A 19711-nucleotide genomic window follows, 5' to 3' on the forward strand; every position below is an offset into this window, starting at 1 on the left:
TCTAACGGCCAATTTACGCCATATGACCTCTGTGACCTTGAAAAGTACGTCAAATTAAAAACCCGTATGATATAAGATGTATATTTGCTATGAGTACCTACAACAAAAGTTTCATCGAAAACAAGTCACTAATAAGCGAGATATCACACTTTTTAGATATCCACATTTGGCCCCCTGGTGGCCAAGTAGAGAATCAGATCGGAAAGAAATTTAGTGTCACGGGTCATCTGACCTAGGGGGTCATGTGTACAAAGTTTTAAGTTCATAGGCCTAGCGGTTAAGAAACGTGCCACTGTTTTTGAACTAGGATACGACGGACGACGACGACGACGACGACGACGACGACGACGACGACGGACGACGGACACTGCGGTATTGTATAGACTCCCCTACGGTGAGCCAAAAACTGTGATTTATTAGAACTAGTGGCTAAATGTTGAAAGTTGGACAAAAAGGGTTAAGAATTTTTGTGTGTTTTATACATGTATGTATTTTTAATAAGTGCATTTTAATAGTTGCATTTAATCATTATAATCATTTGATTGTTATCAAGGGTCATTCCACGTTCAGTCTGTGTAGTTCTCATAAGTTTGGATTCATTAGAAAGTGAATTTATTATTGAAGACACATTTCTTATCAGCGAAAGACTTTGCTCCATAGAGACACTATAGACTATGAACATTATTCTGGAGTAATTTTTCTTGATAAATTTGGACAAGTTTGTCGTTGTAATTTCTGGTTGATTTAGTTTGGTATTCTTGATGTTATAATAATCTAGTTTAGTTAGACTGAATTAATCTAACTTGAAAAGGGAAAGGATGTTACAATATCACCTGGTGATCTTGCAGTATTCTAGCAGACAGCTTAATTGATAGGTGCTGCCACCTGTACTAAGGTTGTTAAACTATGTATCACATGTTTTGGTGATTCCCTCCAAGATGGCTGAATATTAATAAATATATTTTGTTGACGTCCTCTTTGAGTCCATTATACAAGCTTGAAACAAACCAGTTTGCAGGATTTCAAAACCCTTCTGAACACACAATCTTTTACTCGAAGTCAACAATAGATACCACATGGAACAGTTAACAAGGGTAAACCAGCAAATCAATATGAAAGACATGATGACCAATCAGGCCTTCAATGTTTACTTACATATTCAATGTTTGAAGTTAGCTGGTGAACTGAATTTGGAGGGTTTGTCAGGATGCATGAATGACAGTAGGGCCTACATCTTGCAATATCTCCTGATTCACATGTACACTAAAATATTTAGAAGGTTGTGGCAAAGATTGATCCAACACCAATATGTTTCGTTATCATCTACCAAAACAAGTTTTGAAAAGGTGGAGGTGTATAACGAAAAAGAAAAAATCTCTTGTAACACCAGTTTGATCACCAACCCTTAACCCAGAACGATACTATTATCGATTTGCAAAAGGCTGCAGAGAAATTACAAATCGAGACCTTCTGATCAATTTTTAGCTGAAGTCTTGCCAGAAGACCGTATACGCAGAAGACCACCATCAACCTTCAACTGCTTGCAGCTTTTTTCAATCAATGCTAGAAGAGGGTGATTGCAATAACCACACTATCTCACCTCATCAAGACCACACATACACTTGCAAGTGTATAAAACAGCATGAGGATGTCTTCCCTCACCCGAGATTTATCATACATATTTGTGACCCATCATCACGGAATGAGTCTCAAGTCGTTCACCTCCCATCACTAATTTCTCTCCACACCTATTGTGAAAAGGATAACTTAAGCCTGTTTACTATTATGTTTCAGCCTTGGATTTAACCTTCTGATAAGGACCTAATGCCAGCCCAACTTCAAAGAATCATTCCATGGTGATGGGTCTCATATTACAGTCATAGTATAAACTCAGAACACACCGCTAAATCTTATTTCAAACCTGAACAGTCAGTCAACGCAAGTAACAGGACAAAGACTGAATGGAAAAAGTATCTAGCGCTGTAGCCAAACCAGCTCATCATCATAAGACTACATGTTTAATTGTGTGTCGACAGATACTTTTTGATACCTGGCACCATCTCTTTTCTTGCACATGATTCTGCAATGAGAGCAGTGATAGGGTCGTTGCAATATTTTGTGATGAATTGGCCTTGTACTACTGCAATGTACACTATACTATGTATTGCGCTCGTGGTTTGTTTACATTTTGATTTGGCGAAGAAGATCGTCAATCACGTCGTTAATTTATATTGTCAGTCTTACCAAATGACTTCTGTATCGTCCTGACCTTAGTCTGGTTTCTCCCTATTATTTATGGCATGTGCCAAGCTATATTTAGTCGGTAATTCGTTTTTTATGAGCCGCATTTTTACACTTCAAGTGACAGATTCGGAAACCCGCCATCTTTAACATTTCTAGTATCACGTGACCATTGTTGGGTTGGGGGGGGGGGGGGGCCATTCACGCGGTTACTGTTGTCATCCTGCACTTTATTATATTTGGGTTACTGGCACTGTTTGCGCGTTGATCCGCGATTCAATTCATCTCTATTAATCTAATATTACATTTATCCGGTCTAGTTTCTCTTGTTCAAGTTGCCTTTGTAGGCCTTTGAACCTCTTGTCGTTATCACGTCTGCAACCGTAGTTGATAGGCGTGGCCTCGGGTCTGTTGTGGTGACCGCTGAGCACGTGCTCTTTCTACAAATAGCCAATCATGGCCCGGAATTGTGCTTCGCGGAGTAATCACATTAAATGTGGGAATATATAAACTGAAATGCAGCCCAAACTCGGGGCGAATCTCAAAAACATACTGAAGCCAGAAGATCGGCGGGTTCTTTTCTCTCTTATTTCTTAGGTTATTTCCTCGCCAGATTCATCATTTCCACTCTTTACGGTCGGCAAATTTCGCCGAACATTCATTTATCATCTATGAATGCTTTGTTGTCATTTGGTCTTTTATTAAGCCTAAACCTGAACCAAAGCTCCGGTCTCAGACCACTTGTTGGGAACCATCGCTTGGTTACAGTCAGCTGTGCAAGTACATTACATTGTCAGGTCCGAGTTGTAAATAGGACACCCACATATCTATTAAATATAACTCATAAACTGAAATCTGAACAATTTGTGTGTCTTGTTTTGTTCTCCCTGCGACCCACTTCTCTAATTAGCGTAACAATTTACATATACATGGACTATCACTGAAGAGATCTTTGGAGGGTTTGCCGTGCTGGCGTATCGGCCTAATACACCAGCACATGCACAGACTGAACCGAACACTACGGTTGCCTTTGGAGAAGTCCTTTATTGTACTATGTATGCTCAAAACCAAAACACCAGTTACACCTTTAACACAAGCATTACACAACAATGAATCAATAGACGCAATCTTAGGAGTGAGTTCATAACAGGTAAATTGTACTGGTACTATAAAGTAACGTGGGAGCAATGCAATTTACACATTCTCCTGGGTGGATAAGCAATCTTTGATTCCGCAAATTGTCTCTTCATAACATGACCGCTTACTCCTACGCATCTTCACCTTTGGTTCTGCTTCCGGTGTAAAATCACTACTCTCATTCTCACTAGAGACTTCTAATGGGTACAACCTAGAAATTGCCCTGGAGGGCGTCCTTCCATTACTGGTTCCTACAAATGCAGCACACACTTCAGCATCAACCCCCCTGATCAAGCTAGTCACAACTCCCAACTTCCACTTTGTTCTTGGCACATCTTTGTCAAATACTAACACAACATGACCTACGTCAATAATGTAGCTACTGGCATTTTGTTTACGAGTCTGATATGAATGCATTTCTCTCAGTGCTGACAGATATTCAGTCTTGAATCTATTGACAAAATGCTGATAAAGCAGAGAGCACCTACGCTATGCACGACTGATAGTATCGGCATCACCATATGATTCACTCTCATCATCATTCACAACAGGCTGAGGCAAAGCAGTAACATCATGTCCAAACAGAAGCATGGCGGCTGTGAGCGGCTGAGGTTCATTGAAATCACCAGAGGCTTACGTCAATGGACGATCATTGAGTACTGCTTGAACCTCCTTAAATACAGTATACATTTCTTCCAAAGTAATCAAGGCTTTCCGCAGAGACTTTTTGATGACACTTTTTATCACACAAATCAGCCGCTCCCAAGCCCCACCCAACCATGGAGCCTGAACAGGGATATTTTTGTTTTTACCAAAAATTATCTTCAACGTTTCTTTGAGTACTCCATAGTTTTCTGATGATGGACTGATCGCACGTACTATGTCCAATGCCTGTCCCTGAAGTAATCCATACAAATAGTCAAACCGATTGATGTCTGACAGCTCGGAGTGTCTATCGATTTCAGCTTCAAATCGCTCCAAAAACGACAACCAGTCCGTCAACGTTCCGTCGAATTTCGGCAACGACAATTTCGGCAACTTAGACTTGCTATCCGTTGATGATGTAGATTTGGTTGGCGTAGGTTTCGATTTAGACGTTTCCGTTGTGACGAAATCCTCTGCCGTGGTGATCTTGAGCTGGTTTTCCATGAAAGGTCTGATGCTTCATCAGCGTCCTCTACAGCAGCAGTTGGGTCATCCACTAACAGCTTCATCACGATGCCCAAATCAAGGCCCTGCAGCTCCGCAATCACGTCTTTCATGATACTGACTGCTACCTTGACCTTGGCGACATCCCTGTGAGTTGCATCGACCTTTTTCACGACATCTTTGACGGAGTTTGCAGTTCTCGTGAATTTCCTTCGAGTGCTAGTTCGTTTGTTCCACAATGCTTCTAAATCCTTGTCGACTATTTTCGGCGGCATCTTGTTCAGGAACATTTATAGTCACGGCACCATGAAGAGATCTTTGGAGGGTTTGCCGAGCTGGCGTATCGGTCTAGTACACCAGCACATGCACAGACTGAACCGAACACTACAGTTGCCTTTGGAGAATTCCTTTATTGTACTATGTATGCTCAAAACCAGAACACTAGTTACACCTTCAACACAAGCATTACACAACAATGAATCAATAGACGCAATCTTAGAAGTGAGTTCATAACAGGTAAATTGTACTGGTACTATAAAGTAACGTGGGAGCAATGCAATTTACACAATCGAGTAAAAGCACTCATGCACACACTGGTAAACTTGGACCTGACTGATGCCTTTTTCCTACTTAGTGCTTCTTTATGCATCAGGGCTTTGGCTTCTGCTTGCATGTCATTCCTCCACAGCCATATCAGAGAGATGAACTCGTGTCTGAACACCAACTCCCATTTGTTTTGGGGAGTGGCATGCACTGCCAAGTTAGTGATCTGACGATGCTTAGCCTCACGACCTTGCATTGTATTCAAGCCAAGTCCCACTCCAATTTTCTCAAATACCAACCTTGTGTGATATGGCACAACAATTGTCAAACTTACCTTGGTGAAGAACAGAATATGACACCTATGGTAGTTCCTGCAACACGTCTCAAAGTTATTCAGATCACTGACACTGACTCCATACTTAGACTAGAGGCCTGGCGACCTGAATAGCTACGCTGGCGGAATTTAATAGCAAGGAATGAGATGAATGACAAGAAAATGTAGCAAGTAGTATGTGCGAGTACCAGAATGTAGGTGTATGGTAGATAGGGAGATGTGGACAGACTAGATGGAATCAAGCTTAGACAAATGGGGCCAAATTCATGAAGGGCGTTCAGCTTTAAACAGTGTTTAACTACTGAATAGACAGATTCAGGTCCTTCATGTAAATTGTCACAGAATATGAATAGGCCCTATAACTAACTAATCAGGGAGAAGTTACACACGTCTAATGAATTTGGCCCCTAGAGTGGATGACAGTTGTGAAGGTTTTATTTGAACTGCAGTGAATGAAGTAGTTGAGGGGTTGTTTTGTCACATCCGGTCTAGTGCCTTTGCTCCAACTGTGTTTAAGCAGGCCAGCGCAAAACTACTCTTTCAATACCTTTAGTTTGATACTATTAACGCGACTGCCTTCCTCTGACGGTGTTCGGACGCATTTGATCGCTAGTAGGCGCTTTATAGTTGGTCGGTTGTTGTCACTGCTAAAACAACAACTACCTCACGGCAACCCGTGCACGTGCCTAGTGCATGTAATGTACAAGACGATGTACATGATGTACAGAACGATGTACAGGAGGAGCCGAACACCGCGAGTGCAGGATTACAAAAACCCGTCAGGATGGGATCATGCAGAGGGTGATGCTGCTGATAAAGGACCCGATAAGTCTCATGTTTGGCATTGCCATTGACGTAGCACGATATCAGATGCATGTTCGTAGCCTTAGGGCTGAAAAGGCCAAGGTGAAGTCCAGTTTCACGAGGTGAAGAAGGAAGCATGTAGAACTGATTCATCTCGCAAGAAGAGCTATTGATGAATCCCATGGTAGCCGTGATGAGGACGACATGATGGATAAGATAAATCATGCTGCGAAGGTTCTCGATCTCAGCCAACAGAAGGCAATGGATGTCTTGTCCGAGTTGTCTAGTGAACTGATGATGATGGGATCGTTGGATGATTTTGACAAAGTATGTGAGGAGATGGAAAAGATGAAGAGTGAATTTTCCGAGGCAGAGAAATTAGTTGTAAAGCATAGTCGCTGTATCCAAGACAGCTTTCAAGGACAATCTCCGCTTTCGCAGTCTAGGGAAAGGAGACCCTCCACAGAACCAGGACCGTCGTTGAGTGGAGTCAAACACTCAACACCAGCTATCCCCCCCCCAGTCGGTCAGATCAACCAATCCTATCAGCCTTGGCATCGGTGTTCAACCCCAAGTCAACTCGACAAACATCACTGCATCAGGACCACGAGAACACAGTGCTGGACATGGGACTTGAGAACAAGGTTCCATCACCTGAACTAAAACCGTCTCCGAGGACATCAGCTAGGGTGTCACAACCAGAACTGTCTCCGAAGACATCAGCTAGGGTGTCACAACCAGAACCAACTCCGAAGACATCAGCTAGGGTGTCACAACCAGAACCGTCTTCATGGACCTCAGCTAGGGTGTCACAACCAGAACCGTCTTCGAGGACCTCAGCTTTCGTGTCGCAACCGAACCCGTCTTTTGTGTCGCAATCAGAACCGTCTTCGAGGACCTCGGCTTTCGTGTCGCAACCGAACCCGTTTTTCGTGTCGCAACCAGATCCGTCTTCGAGGACCTCAGCTTTTGTGTCGCAACCAGACCCGTCTTCGAGGACACCGGCTTATGTGTCACAACCTGATCCGTCTTTAAGGACAGTAGGAAACATTTCACAACTGGAACACAGTAACGTTGCACTCAATCGATCTACAAGTCAGGAATCAGAGACCAGGGGGAAAGTTTACACTCGCAACCAGTTGGATAGCGACGTCAGCAGCAGTCTGAGGAGAGTAGCAATCCCTAAGTTTACCGGGAACAAGAAGGGATATGAAGGATGGAAAGCGGCTTTCTATTCGTGTGTTGACCGTGCAGTGGCCAAGCCAGAGTACAAACTTTTACGACTTCGAGAGTGTCTTGGTGGTGAAGCACTGTCAGTCATTGAGAGTCTGGGATACTCTGCTGCAGCATATGATATGGCGAAACAGAGACTTGAACGTAAATATGGAGGAGTCAGGCGAGGACTCATGCTTCGTATGGAGGAACTTGACAGTTTCAAACCAATCAGAGATGGTAACGAGAAGGACATTGAGAAACTTGCTGAACTTTTGGATGTTGTGATTGTGCATTTGAAGGATGCCAGCCAGGATACTGAACTGTCCAAAGAAAACTATTGAGAAACTTGTTAGCAAAGTATAGTCAGTGGATCTTCGACAACCACCTGTCGGAGAATGTCACAAATCTCCATGATTTCATCAATCCAGAAGCCGAATATTTGATCATGGCAGCAGAGACAATTTCAGGCATATTGAAGGAGAACCAAGGCAGTGGTGCTACGTCTGGTACCACAGCCAAGTACACCAAGAAAGATAAGCCTTCAGGAGCGTCGACGAGAACATTCATCACTCAGCAGTCTCAGAATCCAGGAAAGAAGGCAGTCTTAAGCTGTAAAGTCTGTCACAGGTCGCACGGACTATGGGCTTGTGTAGAGTTCAAGAAGTCAACAGTTGATGATCGATGGGACACTGCTGGGAAACATCAAGCTTGTTTTCGGTGTCTAGGTTACAACCATCAGGGGAGCAAATGTAGTAGAAGCAGGACGTGTGAAAACTGCCGATCGTCACAACACCACTTGCTGCATGATGGAAAGCAACACCAAGCCCCAGCTGAGAAGAAGGAGACCGAGGTCAAGGTCGAGTCGAGGACCCATGTGTCTACCATGATGAGCACGAACGTACCTAAGTTTGTGGCATTGAGAACAGTGCCAGTGTACCTGTCCAGTGGTACAAAGAGGATTAAAGTGAATGCTTTGCTAGATGACGCTAGCACTAGAACCTACATCAATGAGGATGTCGCGGTTGAATTTGGATTGGCCGGAGATGCAGAGACATTAGTTGTGAACGTTTTGAACAATGCTAAAGAGACGCTAGAAACTTCATTAGTTGATTTCAAGATTAGCAGTTTAGACGGAAGAGTTAGCAGAAAAATGTCTGCTTACACAACGAAGAAACCAGTTACCGGCAATATGAAAGTGATCGATTGGAACAAGGTAAAGGAGAGATGGAGCCATTTGGAAAAGATTGAGTTCCCTAGTGCCGGTTCCAGGGCAAGGCCGATGGTGGACATACTGATAGGAGTCGATCATTTGGACCTTTTGTACTCGATCACAGACATCCGAGGGAAACCTGGCGAGCCGGTGGCAAGGCTTACCCCGTTAGGGTAGACGTGCTTAGGAAACCCTGATGGTGAGACCGATACAACCAGTACGAATTTCACCTTTTTGACGAGAGATGATGACGCTAGCCTGAACCAGTTGGTACGTCGCTATTGGGACATCGATGATTCACCAGACACTCTGCTAGTGAAGCTTGATGACAAGGAGGCGGATGAAGACAGTAACCGAGACGTTGAGTTATGATGGTGAAAGCTACAAGGTGGGCTTACCGTGGAAGGAAATAACGTGTAAGGATGATATACCTGATAGCTACAAGATGGCGCTCAGTAGGCTTGAAAATACTGAAAAAAGACTGAAGAAGGATCCTGGTGTCAAGGAAGCGTACAGCAACGTAATAGAGAGTTATCAGCAGAAGGAATACATCAGAAAGGTGCCAGAAGCAGACCAGGCTAAAAAGGGGTGGTACCTGCCACACTTCCCCATACTTAGGTCTGATAAGTCAACAACTAAGACACGCTTAGTTTTCGATGCCTCAGCTAAGACCGAAGGAGTTGCACTGAACGACCTAGTGCACCAGGGATCCAAACTGCAGAATGCAGACCGCAGTGAGCAGAATGCAGACCAGACACACATGCAGCCGTCACGTTACGACAGTTGGGAGAAACTTTGTCGCGTAATGGCATGGACCCAGAGATTCATCGATCACCTTCGCCTCCCAGCAAACCTACGGAGGGGAGGTGTTCTGACCCCAGACGAGATCAGAGATGCTGAGGTTTTCTTCATCAAAACCTGCCAGAAGGAAGCATTTTAGGCGGAGATCAGAGCACTTCAACTAGGGAAAGAACTGCCAGCTGGCTCAAAGCTGCTACCTTTGAGGCCTATCTTGGATAGCGACGGAGTACTGAGGTCAAATAGTCGTTTGAGTTATGCCGAATCGATACCCTGGGAGATGAAATATCCTGTGATCCTGCCTAGATGTCATGTGACTAAGTTGATAGTCAAGAACTGCCACGAAGAGAACCATCATGGTGGGACTAACCAAGTTCTAGCCCAGTTGTCATCAAAATACTGGGTGATTTCGGCCAGAGAAGTAATCCGAGAATGGGAACAAGAGTGCAAGGCTCCTCAGTGTAGGTTAAGGAGAGCTTTACCCTATAACCCACTGATGGCGCCACTACCGGAATTCAGAAGCAGGAAGTCGATGCGGGCCTTCAACGAATGCTAAGTGGATTTTGGAGGACCGTTTAGTACTGAGCAAGGTCGAGGACGAGTACGGCAGAAACGATATCTGTGTCTATTCACATGCTTGGCAACACGAGCAGTTCATTTGGAGATAGCATTTAGCATGGACACTGATAGTTTCCTAAATGCCTTCTTTCAATTTGCACCGAGACGGAGTTGTCAGGGTTGCTCAAGTCAAAGTTGGAGAGAAGGTGATAAAACGACCTGTCGCGAAACTCTGTCCTTTGGAGCACTACAGCGAGGAGGAGTCGGATTAGAGACATTTTATAGGACATTTAAATTATGTGAATAGTGGAAGTGAAGGACACTTGTAGTAGGGTTGAATGGGTAAACGCCGAGGGTTAACATCAGGACTAGGACACTAATTCACATGTTTGTGTTCTCATGGAACTAAACATGATATAGTTATTTCATGGACATTTTTCATTGAGATTTGCTACACATCCAGTGTACTGCAATGGTGTAGCATTGAGGACAATTTTATAAGGGAGTTTGCCTTTAAAGAGAGTAATTAGTCTTCCACTGCAATCAAGGACCTGTATCTACTAGTGATTCATTCTCAGAGGAGAACTGTGAATTGTTTTTCAATAGTTATACTGTTATAGTTGGACTTTCAAAATAAGTGTGTGGACAGTTTTAAGTGCTAACAGGAGTACTTTTAAATCATTCAGTTAGCCTGGAGATCAAGATGTGTTTTTGTAAGGTTGAGCTTTGTCAGGGAAACCCCAAGGAGGGGAGGCTGTTCAGATGCATTTGGTCGCTAGTAGGCGCTTTTTAGTTGGTCGGTTGTTGTCGCTGCTAAAACAACAACTACCTCACGGCGTGGATGGAACGTCACGGCGTTGCTGGAAATGAGCACGAAATGATGAGGACGAAAGTTTTTGTAATGAATGAATATTGAGTTTATTAAATGATATAATCTACAGATTGCCGAGTTATATCCGATTACGTCGAACAGACGGTGTTCAAGTTGTTTAGTGAGTCATAAAAGTATATCAGGGTAAACCTACACTTAAACACTTTTAGTTTGATATCAAACACGGATGACACCTTTCGCTGTAACCGTCTCCAAGTAGGTCAGTTGGTAATGAAAATGGGTTAGCACAAACCTACTGTTCATTATCTTTAGTTCGATACCAAACACGACTACTTTAGCTATAACAGTCTTAAAGTAGGGCAGAAGGTCATAAAAGTATGTCAGTGCAAATCTCTCCTTCATTACCTCGAGCTTAGATTAGTTCTTGTGACACTGCCCTATTCCCTCCCACAATGCAGTCTCTAGATTGTGACGTGAGGCATGATGCCATCTCTAACATCACCCTCTCTACTCGCATATCAATCAGGCTACAATGCGGTCTCTTACTCGATTGTGACATGATGCATAATGTCGTCTCTTTCATTCTCTTATATCAATCAGGCTACAACAAAGTCTTACTTGACTGTGACATCAGGCATGATAACGTCTCATACATCATGCTCTTCTCTTTTATCGATCAGGCTACAATGTGGTCACTTACTTGATTGTGACATCACCCTCTTGTCTCATATCATTCAGGCGACAATGCGGTATCTTACTTGATTGTGACATGAAGCATGATGACGTCTCTTACATCACCATACCCCTTGCCTGACCTCTTCTGAAAAGGTGCTCGACTTTCAGTTGCAAGTTGTGGGAAATTTTCATGTAGAAACAATTTGGTTTCCTGGTGTCACATTATCAGACGCAGTGCCGTCTTTACACTGGCAGATAAACTAAACATAAAGGACTCCAATTGCGCCGTGGATAATTTATTTTCTGAGGCATTTCCCTCTCTCTTGACCCAGGGTCGAGCACGACAGTAAAGGGGTAGGAATTTTGACTCGACCTAAGGTCGAGCATGACACTAGTATAAGGATTAAAGGTTGCATGTTCAAGAGTTTAGGTTTAATAGGCAAGCTTTATTTTCTAATATTATAATAAATAAAAATTCAAAGATGCCTATTAAAATTCAAGGCTTCTTTATTCAATCAACTTGTATAATACAGTAAAACAAGACCAACCGTGAAGGACAAATCAGCTAAGATACAGCGTCTTCTTTCCCGATCCTGTCAATCTCATGGCTGACTGGGTGACTGGTTTCGTGTCACCAGTTCCACAGCATGCACAGCAACACCACTTTGCCAGTGGAGACCACCGGAATGACTCGTAGATTATAGACTGCATAATCCTGTAAACATGAGAAAAAATATCACTTTGTAAAAAAACACTATCAAAATAAGATATTTATTATCAACATTCCCGATTATGTTACAAAAACAATGAATAGTCTGTGCTGATACGCGAAAACCGTGAGAGGATATACAATACAACCCTGTATGGCTTGCTGTTGGTGATAAGGTAAAACATAAATGTACAAAAAAAGATCAAAACTTTTGTGAAAAACTAGTGAAACGGCTGGGGGGGGGGGGGCGGGGGATAAAATAAAGTTAATAAATTTGAAAAAGTTCACCCTTATTTACTGACGTTCACCTTGGTAGAGTTTGGACACATGGCTTGCAATGCATACTTTACTTCCCTGTACATATGTTGCAGTGTATTGCATTTGTTCATGTACCGGTATCTAACTGTAATGTATGGTAAATAATGTAGGCCCAGTTCATGCAGCTCCTCACGGTTTTCCGTATCAGCATAGACTGAGAATGGCAGTTTTATTGTCCGTTAAAAATACCTCGCAATTCCAGCAGACTACTTCGTCGCTATTATTTGCGTACTCTGACCAGTGTAACTATCAAAGGTGTACAATATCATTGTTATTTTGACAAGAAACATGAGAAAACGTCGACTTCTTGTGAAGCGGTCCGCCATGTTTGTTCATCTAGCGTTCGGGTTTGTTTTGATTACGTCGGTGATGTTTATAAATACAAAGAGGCTATTCTTATAACAAAGTTTTGTCTGGATTTCAAAGTCATTCTCCTGTAGTTGTTATATCTATGTGTAATAGATAATTGTGAAGTATTACGATTATTTCATTCTGATGATTGGGAAGAAGTTTTTGCAACACCGTTTTGTGTATAAAATGTACTAGGGCGTTCATGTGTGTTTTGATCTTCGACTTCGACTCAATGACTGAGCAAATTTAACGAGACAGAAAGCCAAAAACGGTAACACTTCCCATGTAAACAAGCTGTGGGAGTCATTCTATACTATGACTTTTCAAATAACAGTTGTCATGGCCAATTGTACCTAGCAAATCAAGAGAAAATACAGAGAAAACTCACCCTGGTTTCTGTCAAAATGTCTACCGTACGTAGATGAACTGAGCGCATGAATCTGGGTTTCTCTACTCTCACTATTTATGTTTTCAGTTTTGACCCCCTAGTGGCCAAGTCAAGAATCAGACCGGACCGAAATTGAGTTTCAAAGGTCATCTGACCTAGGGGGTCATGCATACAACGTTTTTAGCCGTAGGTGCCCGTTTTCAGCTTTTTAAAAGGCTACGGCATACTCCGGAGGTGCCCCCATATGGGTTGATAAATAAATATTTCTATAAATGTCGACTTTCCAGAAATACTGTCTAAGACCTGTACTTTCATTTTAGTGTAAAAGTCTGAAAATTGTGAGTGAAATTGACAGATGAAGTCAGTGTATTTTTAGTCAATAAAATGGTGTCATTTCTCCTGAAATCGCTGAAAAACGTTTTTGCCTCCCATTCATGCCTGAATATTTTTTCGGAAAAATACTCTACCATTGGTAACCTTATCATAAGACTAATCAATGGTAAAAATTTCAGCGAAATAGATGACCCCCACTTTATCACCTTTTGCATGGTCTAGCTGTGGACGGACCCCTAACTTGTCTTTCTGATATGGCCCCTTTGATATTGCATTTGATTTTCATTGCAGTTCAATCTTTCAGCCCATGCAATCAATGGAATGGCCCAGCCTGCGCCACAAGTATAATGCTAGGAGTAATGAAACCAGTACATGCCAGAAAGATGGAAAATGAATGAACAGTATGGTACAACCTGTATGGACTGCACCTCAAAGAAACCTTTGGTGAACCAAAGTACAAAGCAGGTGACAGTGAAAGAATTTCAGTACAAGTCTATTTTCGGCAAAGGCTACCTTCCTAATTACACCAAGGAAGTCTTCCAAATCAGAAAGATCATATTCACACACCCTATCGTCTACAAGCTTGAACAACATCACAAAGAAGAAATTCAAGGATATTTCTACAAGCACATATTGAGTTACGTTCATAATCCAGAACAATTAGAGAGCAAGATCAAGAAGATCTTAACCCTATAACACCTGGAGGCGCCTGATGACGCCTGCTGCCGATCTCACTCGAGGCACCCGATGACGCCCAAACACCCATATGACGCCCAAGACCCATATTCAAATTTCGCGTGCTTAGCTACCGATCTCCTTCAGAGCGCCACCTATTATAAATCTATGAAACTTAAGCTTTCAAATGCCCAGATGAACAATGGTGGTTGCCGTAGAAGTTTTTGAGATATTTGACGATTAAGTTTTTGTTTCTCTTCAAGCCATTAAATGCATGTTGGACATTCGAATTGCTGAAATGGATCGTTTGTTTGATTCCGATTTGGATGTACCCTATCTAATAGGAAATTTCATCTTCTTTCAAATAAACGGGACTTGTAATACATTATTTGGAAGTTCAGGGGCCTAGGGGAATAAGCACTTGAACTGGCATTGGCTCTAGGTGTTATAGGGTTAAGGTACAACTTACAAGACCAGTTAAGGTAAAAATACGGATTGGCAAAGTGGAAGGGCTTCAGTGAAAAATTCAACAAATGGTTGCCAGTTTCTGAGATAACGGGGCTAAAAACCTAATGTAAAAACTTTTGATCCTTTGAATGGTCAGTATGATGAACATCACAAATATTTAAGCGAGTTCTACCTTTTTTGGTGTTCTTTGTTTTAGCCGTCTGGTGGCCAAGTTGAGAATCAAACTCGACCGATTCTTCGGCGCGACATACCTTTGGCTCGCCCTCTATTAGCACACCAAATTTCATGTCAAAATATTTTGTCGTTGAGAAGTGACAGAGCGGAAGGGAAAATATGAGTCTGGCGATTTTTGGCGAGACTCATCTTCAGATGTCCTTCACACCTTCCACTAAATTTAGATTGGATTGCTTGTGTCGTTTAGAAGCTACAATTTTGAAATGAGCCCAAAGCTGGTGCCACATACCATTCCATGTCCTCCTCTACAAACTTCGGGGGACAACAAAGTACTGGAAACACATTGCTGAAAACATACTGACCTTATAAGTTTCTATTTTACTCTCATGTGGAAAATGAAGCGTGGCAACAAAGAGATGATGGTGTCTACTCTCTGTCCCTTTAGTATATAAGTGATTCGCCAGAATTTGTGAAACAAAGTTTTTTCCTCCGCCTGTCCATCCGTGAAGGGAGATCGCTAGAGCTTTACTTGGGTTAGAATTAGTAACATGACCCTGTAAAAAGACAGAAGGATCTTCAGATTGGATGAGGCAACAGGAGACAAAATTTTGAATTTCATCTCAGTGGCAGCGGTCTCCTATCCTACTACATGTAGCAGGCTTTTTAATAAACACCTCGTCTAGAGCTAGGCCTTAGTCCTCACTTTTTGACTTTAACCACATGGTGGCTAAACCAGGAAACGAACCGGAACTGCAAGATTTCATAACGTAGGGTTACATATGTACCAAGTTTCAACTCAATTGCTCCAGTAAAATACGAAACATGCCACAATCGGCCAATTTATGCCATTTGATTTGTGTGACCTTGAAAAGTAGGTCAAATGAAACCCTTGTGATATGTCATGTATCCTCATTACATGTACCTATCAATAAAATTTGGTGATGATTGAGCCCGCATTCAGGGATATAGCACTTTCTGTTTTTTTCGGTTTCCGCCACCTCGGGAAAAACTCAAGAAACGAACCGACCAAACTTTTGGTCTCCGAGGTGTCAGTACACAGTGGAACATATGTTCCAAGTTTCAAGTCATATGATAAAATTTACCAACGATCAAACAGTTTCAGTGTTTTTGATTTTAGCTACCTGGCAGCCAAACCAGGTATCGAACCAAGCCGAAATTTAGTCTGCAATGTTTCATAACATAGACCTTCACGTGAACCAAGTTTCAGGTCAAGAGCGCCAGTAGTTATGTAACATGCCACCATCAGCCAATATACGTTATTAGAGCCCAGTGACCTTGAAAAGTAGGTCAAATTGAAACCTGTGTGATATGTTATGTGTCATATATATTACATGTACCTAAGATAAAAATTTGGTGATGATCAAGCCCTTATTTAGGGGGATATATAATATAGCTTCTAGTTGCAAAATCGGGAATCGAACCGGACTGAAATTTGATCTCCCTGACGTCAGGTGTGATGATGGTGGTGGTGAGTTTGACCACTTGATTACCCCTAATTCAAAATGTCATGGTGGTAAGTAAAACTGATGTGAAAAAGACATATCTTTTGAAGAACTGAACATAATAAATGTGGAGATACAAGTTATCATCTGGTACTAGTATTTTTTGATTGCAAATGACTTTGGGAGACTTGGCTTTACGATTTGGCCATCTGGTGGCCAAGTGGTGAATAAAAAAAAACGTATGATATGAGATGCATCCTTGCTAGGAGAACCTACCAGAATTGTTTATTGAAAACGACTCACTCTTAGGTGATAAATATATCACACTTTTTAGGTTTCCACTTCTGGCCCCCTGGTGGCCAAGTTAAGAACCAGAGCGGACATCAATTTATTGTCAGAGGTCACCTGACCTGGAGGTGCTGTGAACAAAGTTTCAAGATCATAGCTTGAATAGTGGATAAGGAAAGTGCCATAGTTACACACAAACGACTAATTTACCCCATTTGACATCTGTGACCTTGAATATTAGGTCAAATCAAAAACCCGTAGGATATGTGAAGTATCCTTGCTTGGAGTACCATAAAATATCATTGAAAACAAGACACTAATAAGCGTAATATTGCACTTTGTACCTTTTTTAGTTTTGGCCCCAATGGCCAAGTCGAGAATCAGATGAGACCGAAAGTTGGTGTCAGATGTTATCTTATTTAGGGAGTAATGTGTACTAAGTTTCAAGTTCATAGCTTCAGCAGTTAAGAAACGTGCCACAGTTACACTCGAATGGCCAATTTACGCATTTGACCTCTGCGACCTTAAAAGTTACGTCAAATCAAAAACCCGCTTGATATATGATGAATCTTTGCTAGGAGTACCTACCATAAAAATTTGTGCGATTGCGATTTCACACTTTTTAGGTTTTAACTTTTGGACCCCTGGTGGCCAAGTCCAGAATCATATCGGACCAAAATTCGGTGTCAGAGGTTATCTGATTTAAATGTCAAGTTACAGCGGTTAAGAAACGTGCCATACATGTAGTTACCCTCAAACGACCAATTGATGCAATTTGACCTCTGCGACTTTGAAAATTAGCTCAAATCAAAAACCCATATGATATGTGATGTATCCTTGCTAGGAGTACCTACCTTAAACATTTTAGCGAAAAACAAGTTGCTTATAAGCGACATATCATACTTTTTAGGTTTTAACTTTTGGCCCCTGGTGGCCAAGTGGAGAATCAGATTGGACTGAAGGTCAGAGTCACCAAAACGGGGGGGGGGGGGGGGGGGGAGGGGAGGGGGGAGGTTAAGAAACCTGCCACTGTTTTTGACCTAAAACAGGATACAGACAACGACAACGACGGATTACAGATGTTATCGGACACTGGTGTTGTATAGACTCCCCTACGGTGAGAAAAAAATAACGAACAAATTAAATAAATGACAGTTGAGGTTTCGAAGTCGCTGATATAGGTGACAGAGGATTGGGGTTGGGGTTAGAACCGTTATTTGTTATTAGTGATTGTTTACGATGTATTATTGATGTCCAAGAATAGGGCATCTAACAATAGAAATGTACAAGGTAACATTGGAAAATGTGATATCAAAACTTTTGGAATTTAATATTTGAAGAAAAAAAAGTACCAGAGTGTGGCGGAACAGGAAAAGCACAGCAGACACACAGGCTGTTGTGACGTTGTGCAGATTTTTCTGTATACGACCATCTTAATGGCAGTGTGGGAAGATGTCCTATCATCTCAACTTCACAAAAAGATATCATCCCACCAGGAAGATGTGTATGTAAGCACATACATTAATGTCAATTGAGAACCTTAGATAAATCTATTCTTCAATTCTTTTCAGATAGGCCACAGGTAGGGAGGCCCACCACCAGTGCATCAGTATGCAAGCACCAGCCATAGTTAGACTCAAACGGCAAATTTACACCATTTGACCTCTGTTCAGCGTCAGAGGTTAAATCTGATGTAGGGGGTCATGTGAACTAAGTTTCAAGTTCATAGTTCAGAGCTTTAGCAGTTAAGAAACATGCTCCTGTTTTTGAAACAGGATACAGACAATGACAATGGTCAACGAGGGATGACGATGACGACGCGGGATGCCAGACAATGCTGTATTGTCTTGACCTAACTATGGTGAGCAAAAACGCCAAGATGAGATAAAGTAGGCAACGACCTGTGAAACTGTTGCCCAATTTGATTCCTTACCCGAACTGCCTTCACCAGAGGTCCAATAACAAGGTGCTGGCCATGCAACTTTTTGGTAAGCGCTGCACTCAAACCTGAAATTTAAAATAACAACTAGTTGCTGGTGCACATTTAGAAGTTTACAGTGTGATGGATCTACCACATAGGAATAAACTACATGTAGAGGCCTGACAGACTGGTATCACTGGTTGTGTGAATATGGCTACTAAGGGATCGTAATAAGTATAACATCGACATACACAGGAAGGGGGGGTTTTGACTATGCATATAGAAAGCACACTGAGGGGTGAGATTTGATATATCGCCTGACACGAAGGCGAACCGTTATTTTACATCATACCGAAATCATTTTTCTTAGGCTGTTTTTAGTATGGTTTCGATCGGTAAAGTCAAGATTTTAGAATTTTCAGGGAAAACTGCTTTAGGCAGGAAAAACAATTTTTCGACTTGATGCTTTCATTTACGTCTGCACTGAGACAAGAAGTACGAGTTCATCAATGGACGGCAGGTATCGGGGCCGTTGATCCACACCCATTCTGTTCAAGGATGTAAATATAAAAAATGATGTTGAAGTGGCAATTTGGTGTCCACTGCGCCTGCATGACCGCAACTGAATGAAGAGATCATTCAGGGACTGTCTGACAGCTGTGATTGTTGACCCGACATCATGACATCATGATGACGTCATGGCATCCTTGTGACGTCATCAGTGACATCGTAGCCTGAGCCTGCATGCTCTGTTGCTCATGGCAACAAGAGAGGACCAAAATGAAGGATTTTGGCTACTGGGCACCGTGCACTGATGGTCTGAAGCAACCATGTGTGCCTGATAGGTCATGAAGGTGCACGTCAAGAGAGACTCATCAGATGGCGACAAAGAAATACGGTTGGATATACAGAGGTATCCTGATAGCGGGACCGCAAGGAGTCAATTTCTCCCCTTGATTGACCTAGAGTAGATCTTGGTCAGTCCATCCAGGCAGTATGGCCTGCTCATTACAGCCAGATCCCGTAAGCGAAGGTCAAAAAGCGAACCTCAGGTTGCAAAGGCAATGCATTGAGGCCGTGAGGTTTGAGTTTCTCTTTGAATTGTCCGATGATGTTGTTATTAGGGT

At 42.3% G+C, this 19711-nt stretch overlaps 1 protein-coding gene across 1 annotated transcript in view; it reads right to left on the bottom strand.

Annotated features, from left to right (window-relative positions):
• Positions 1-19711, bottom strand: part of LOC135493214 (torsin-1A-like) — a 120558-nt gene that overhangs the window by 58943 nt on the left and 41904 nt on the right. Inside the window, exons 2-3 of the mRNA XM_064780313.1 lie at positions 18597-18670; positions 15275-15466 (exon numbers count right to left, since the gene is read on the bottom strand). Of these exons, the coding sequence (XP_064636383.1) occupies positions 15275-15466; positions 18597-18670 (266 nt within the window). The remainder of the gene's footprint in view (positions 1-15274; positions 15467-18596; positions 18671-19711) is intronic.

This window comes from Lineus longissimus, chromosome 9 (genome assembly GCF_910592395.1).
Source record: "Lineus longissimus chromosome 9, tnLinLong1.2, whole genome shotgun sequence".
In the NCBI taxonomy this organism is placed as follows: Eukaryota; Metazoa; Nemertea; class Pilidiophora; order Heteronemertea; family Lineidae; genus Lineus; species Lineus longissimus.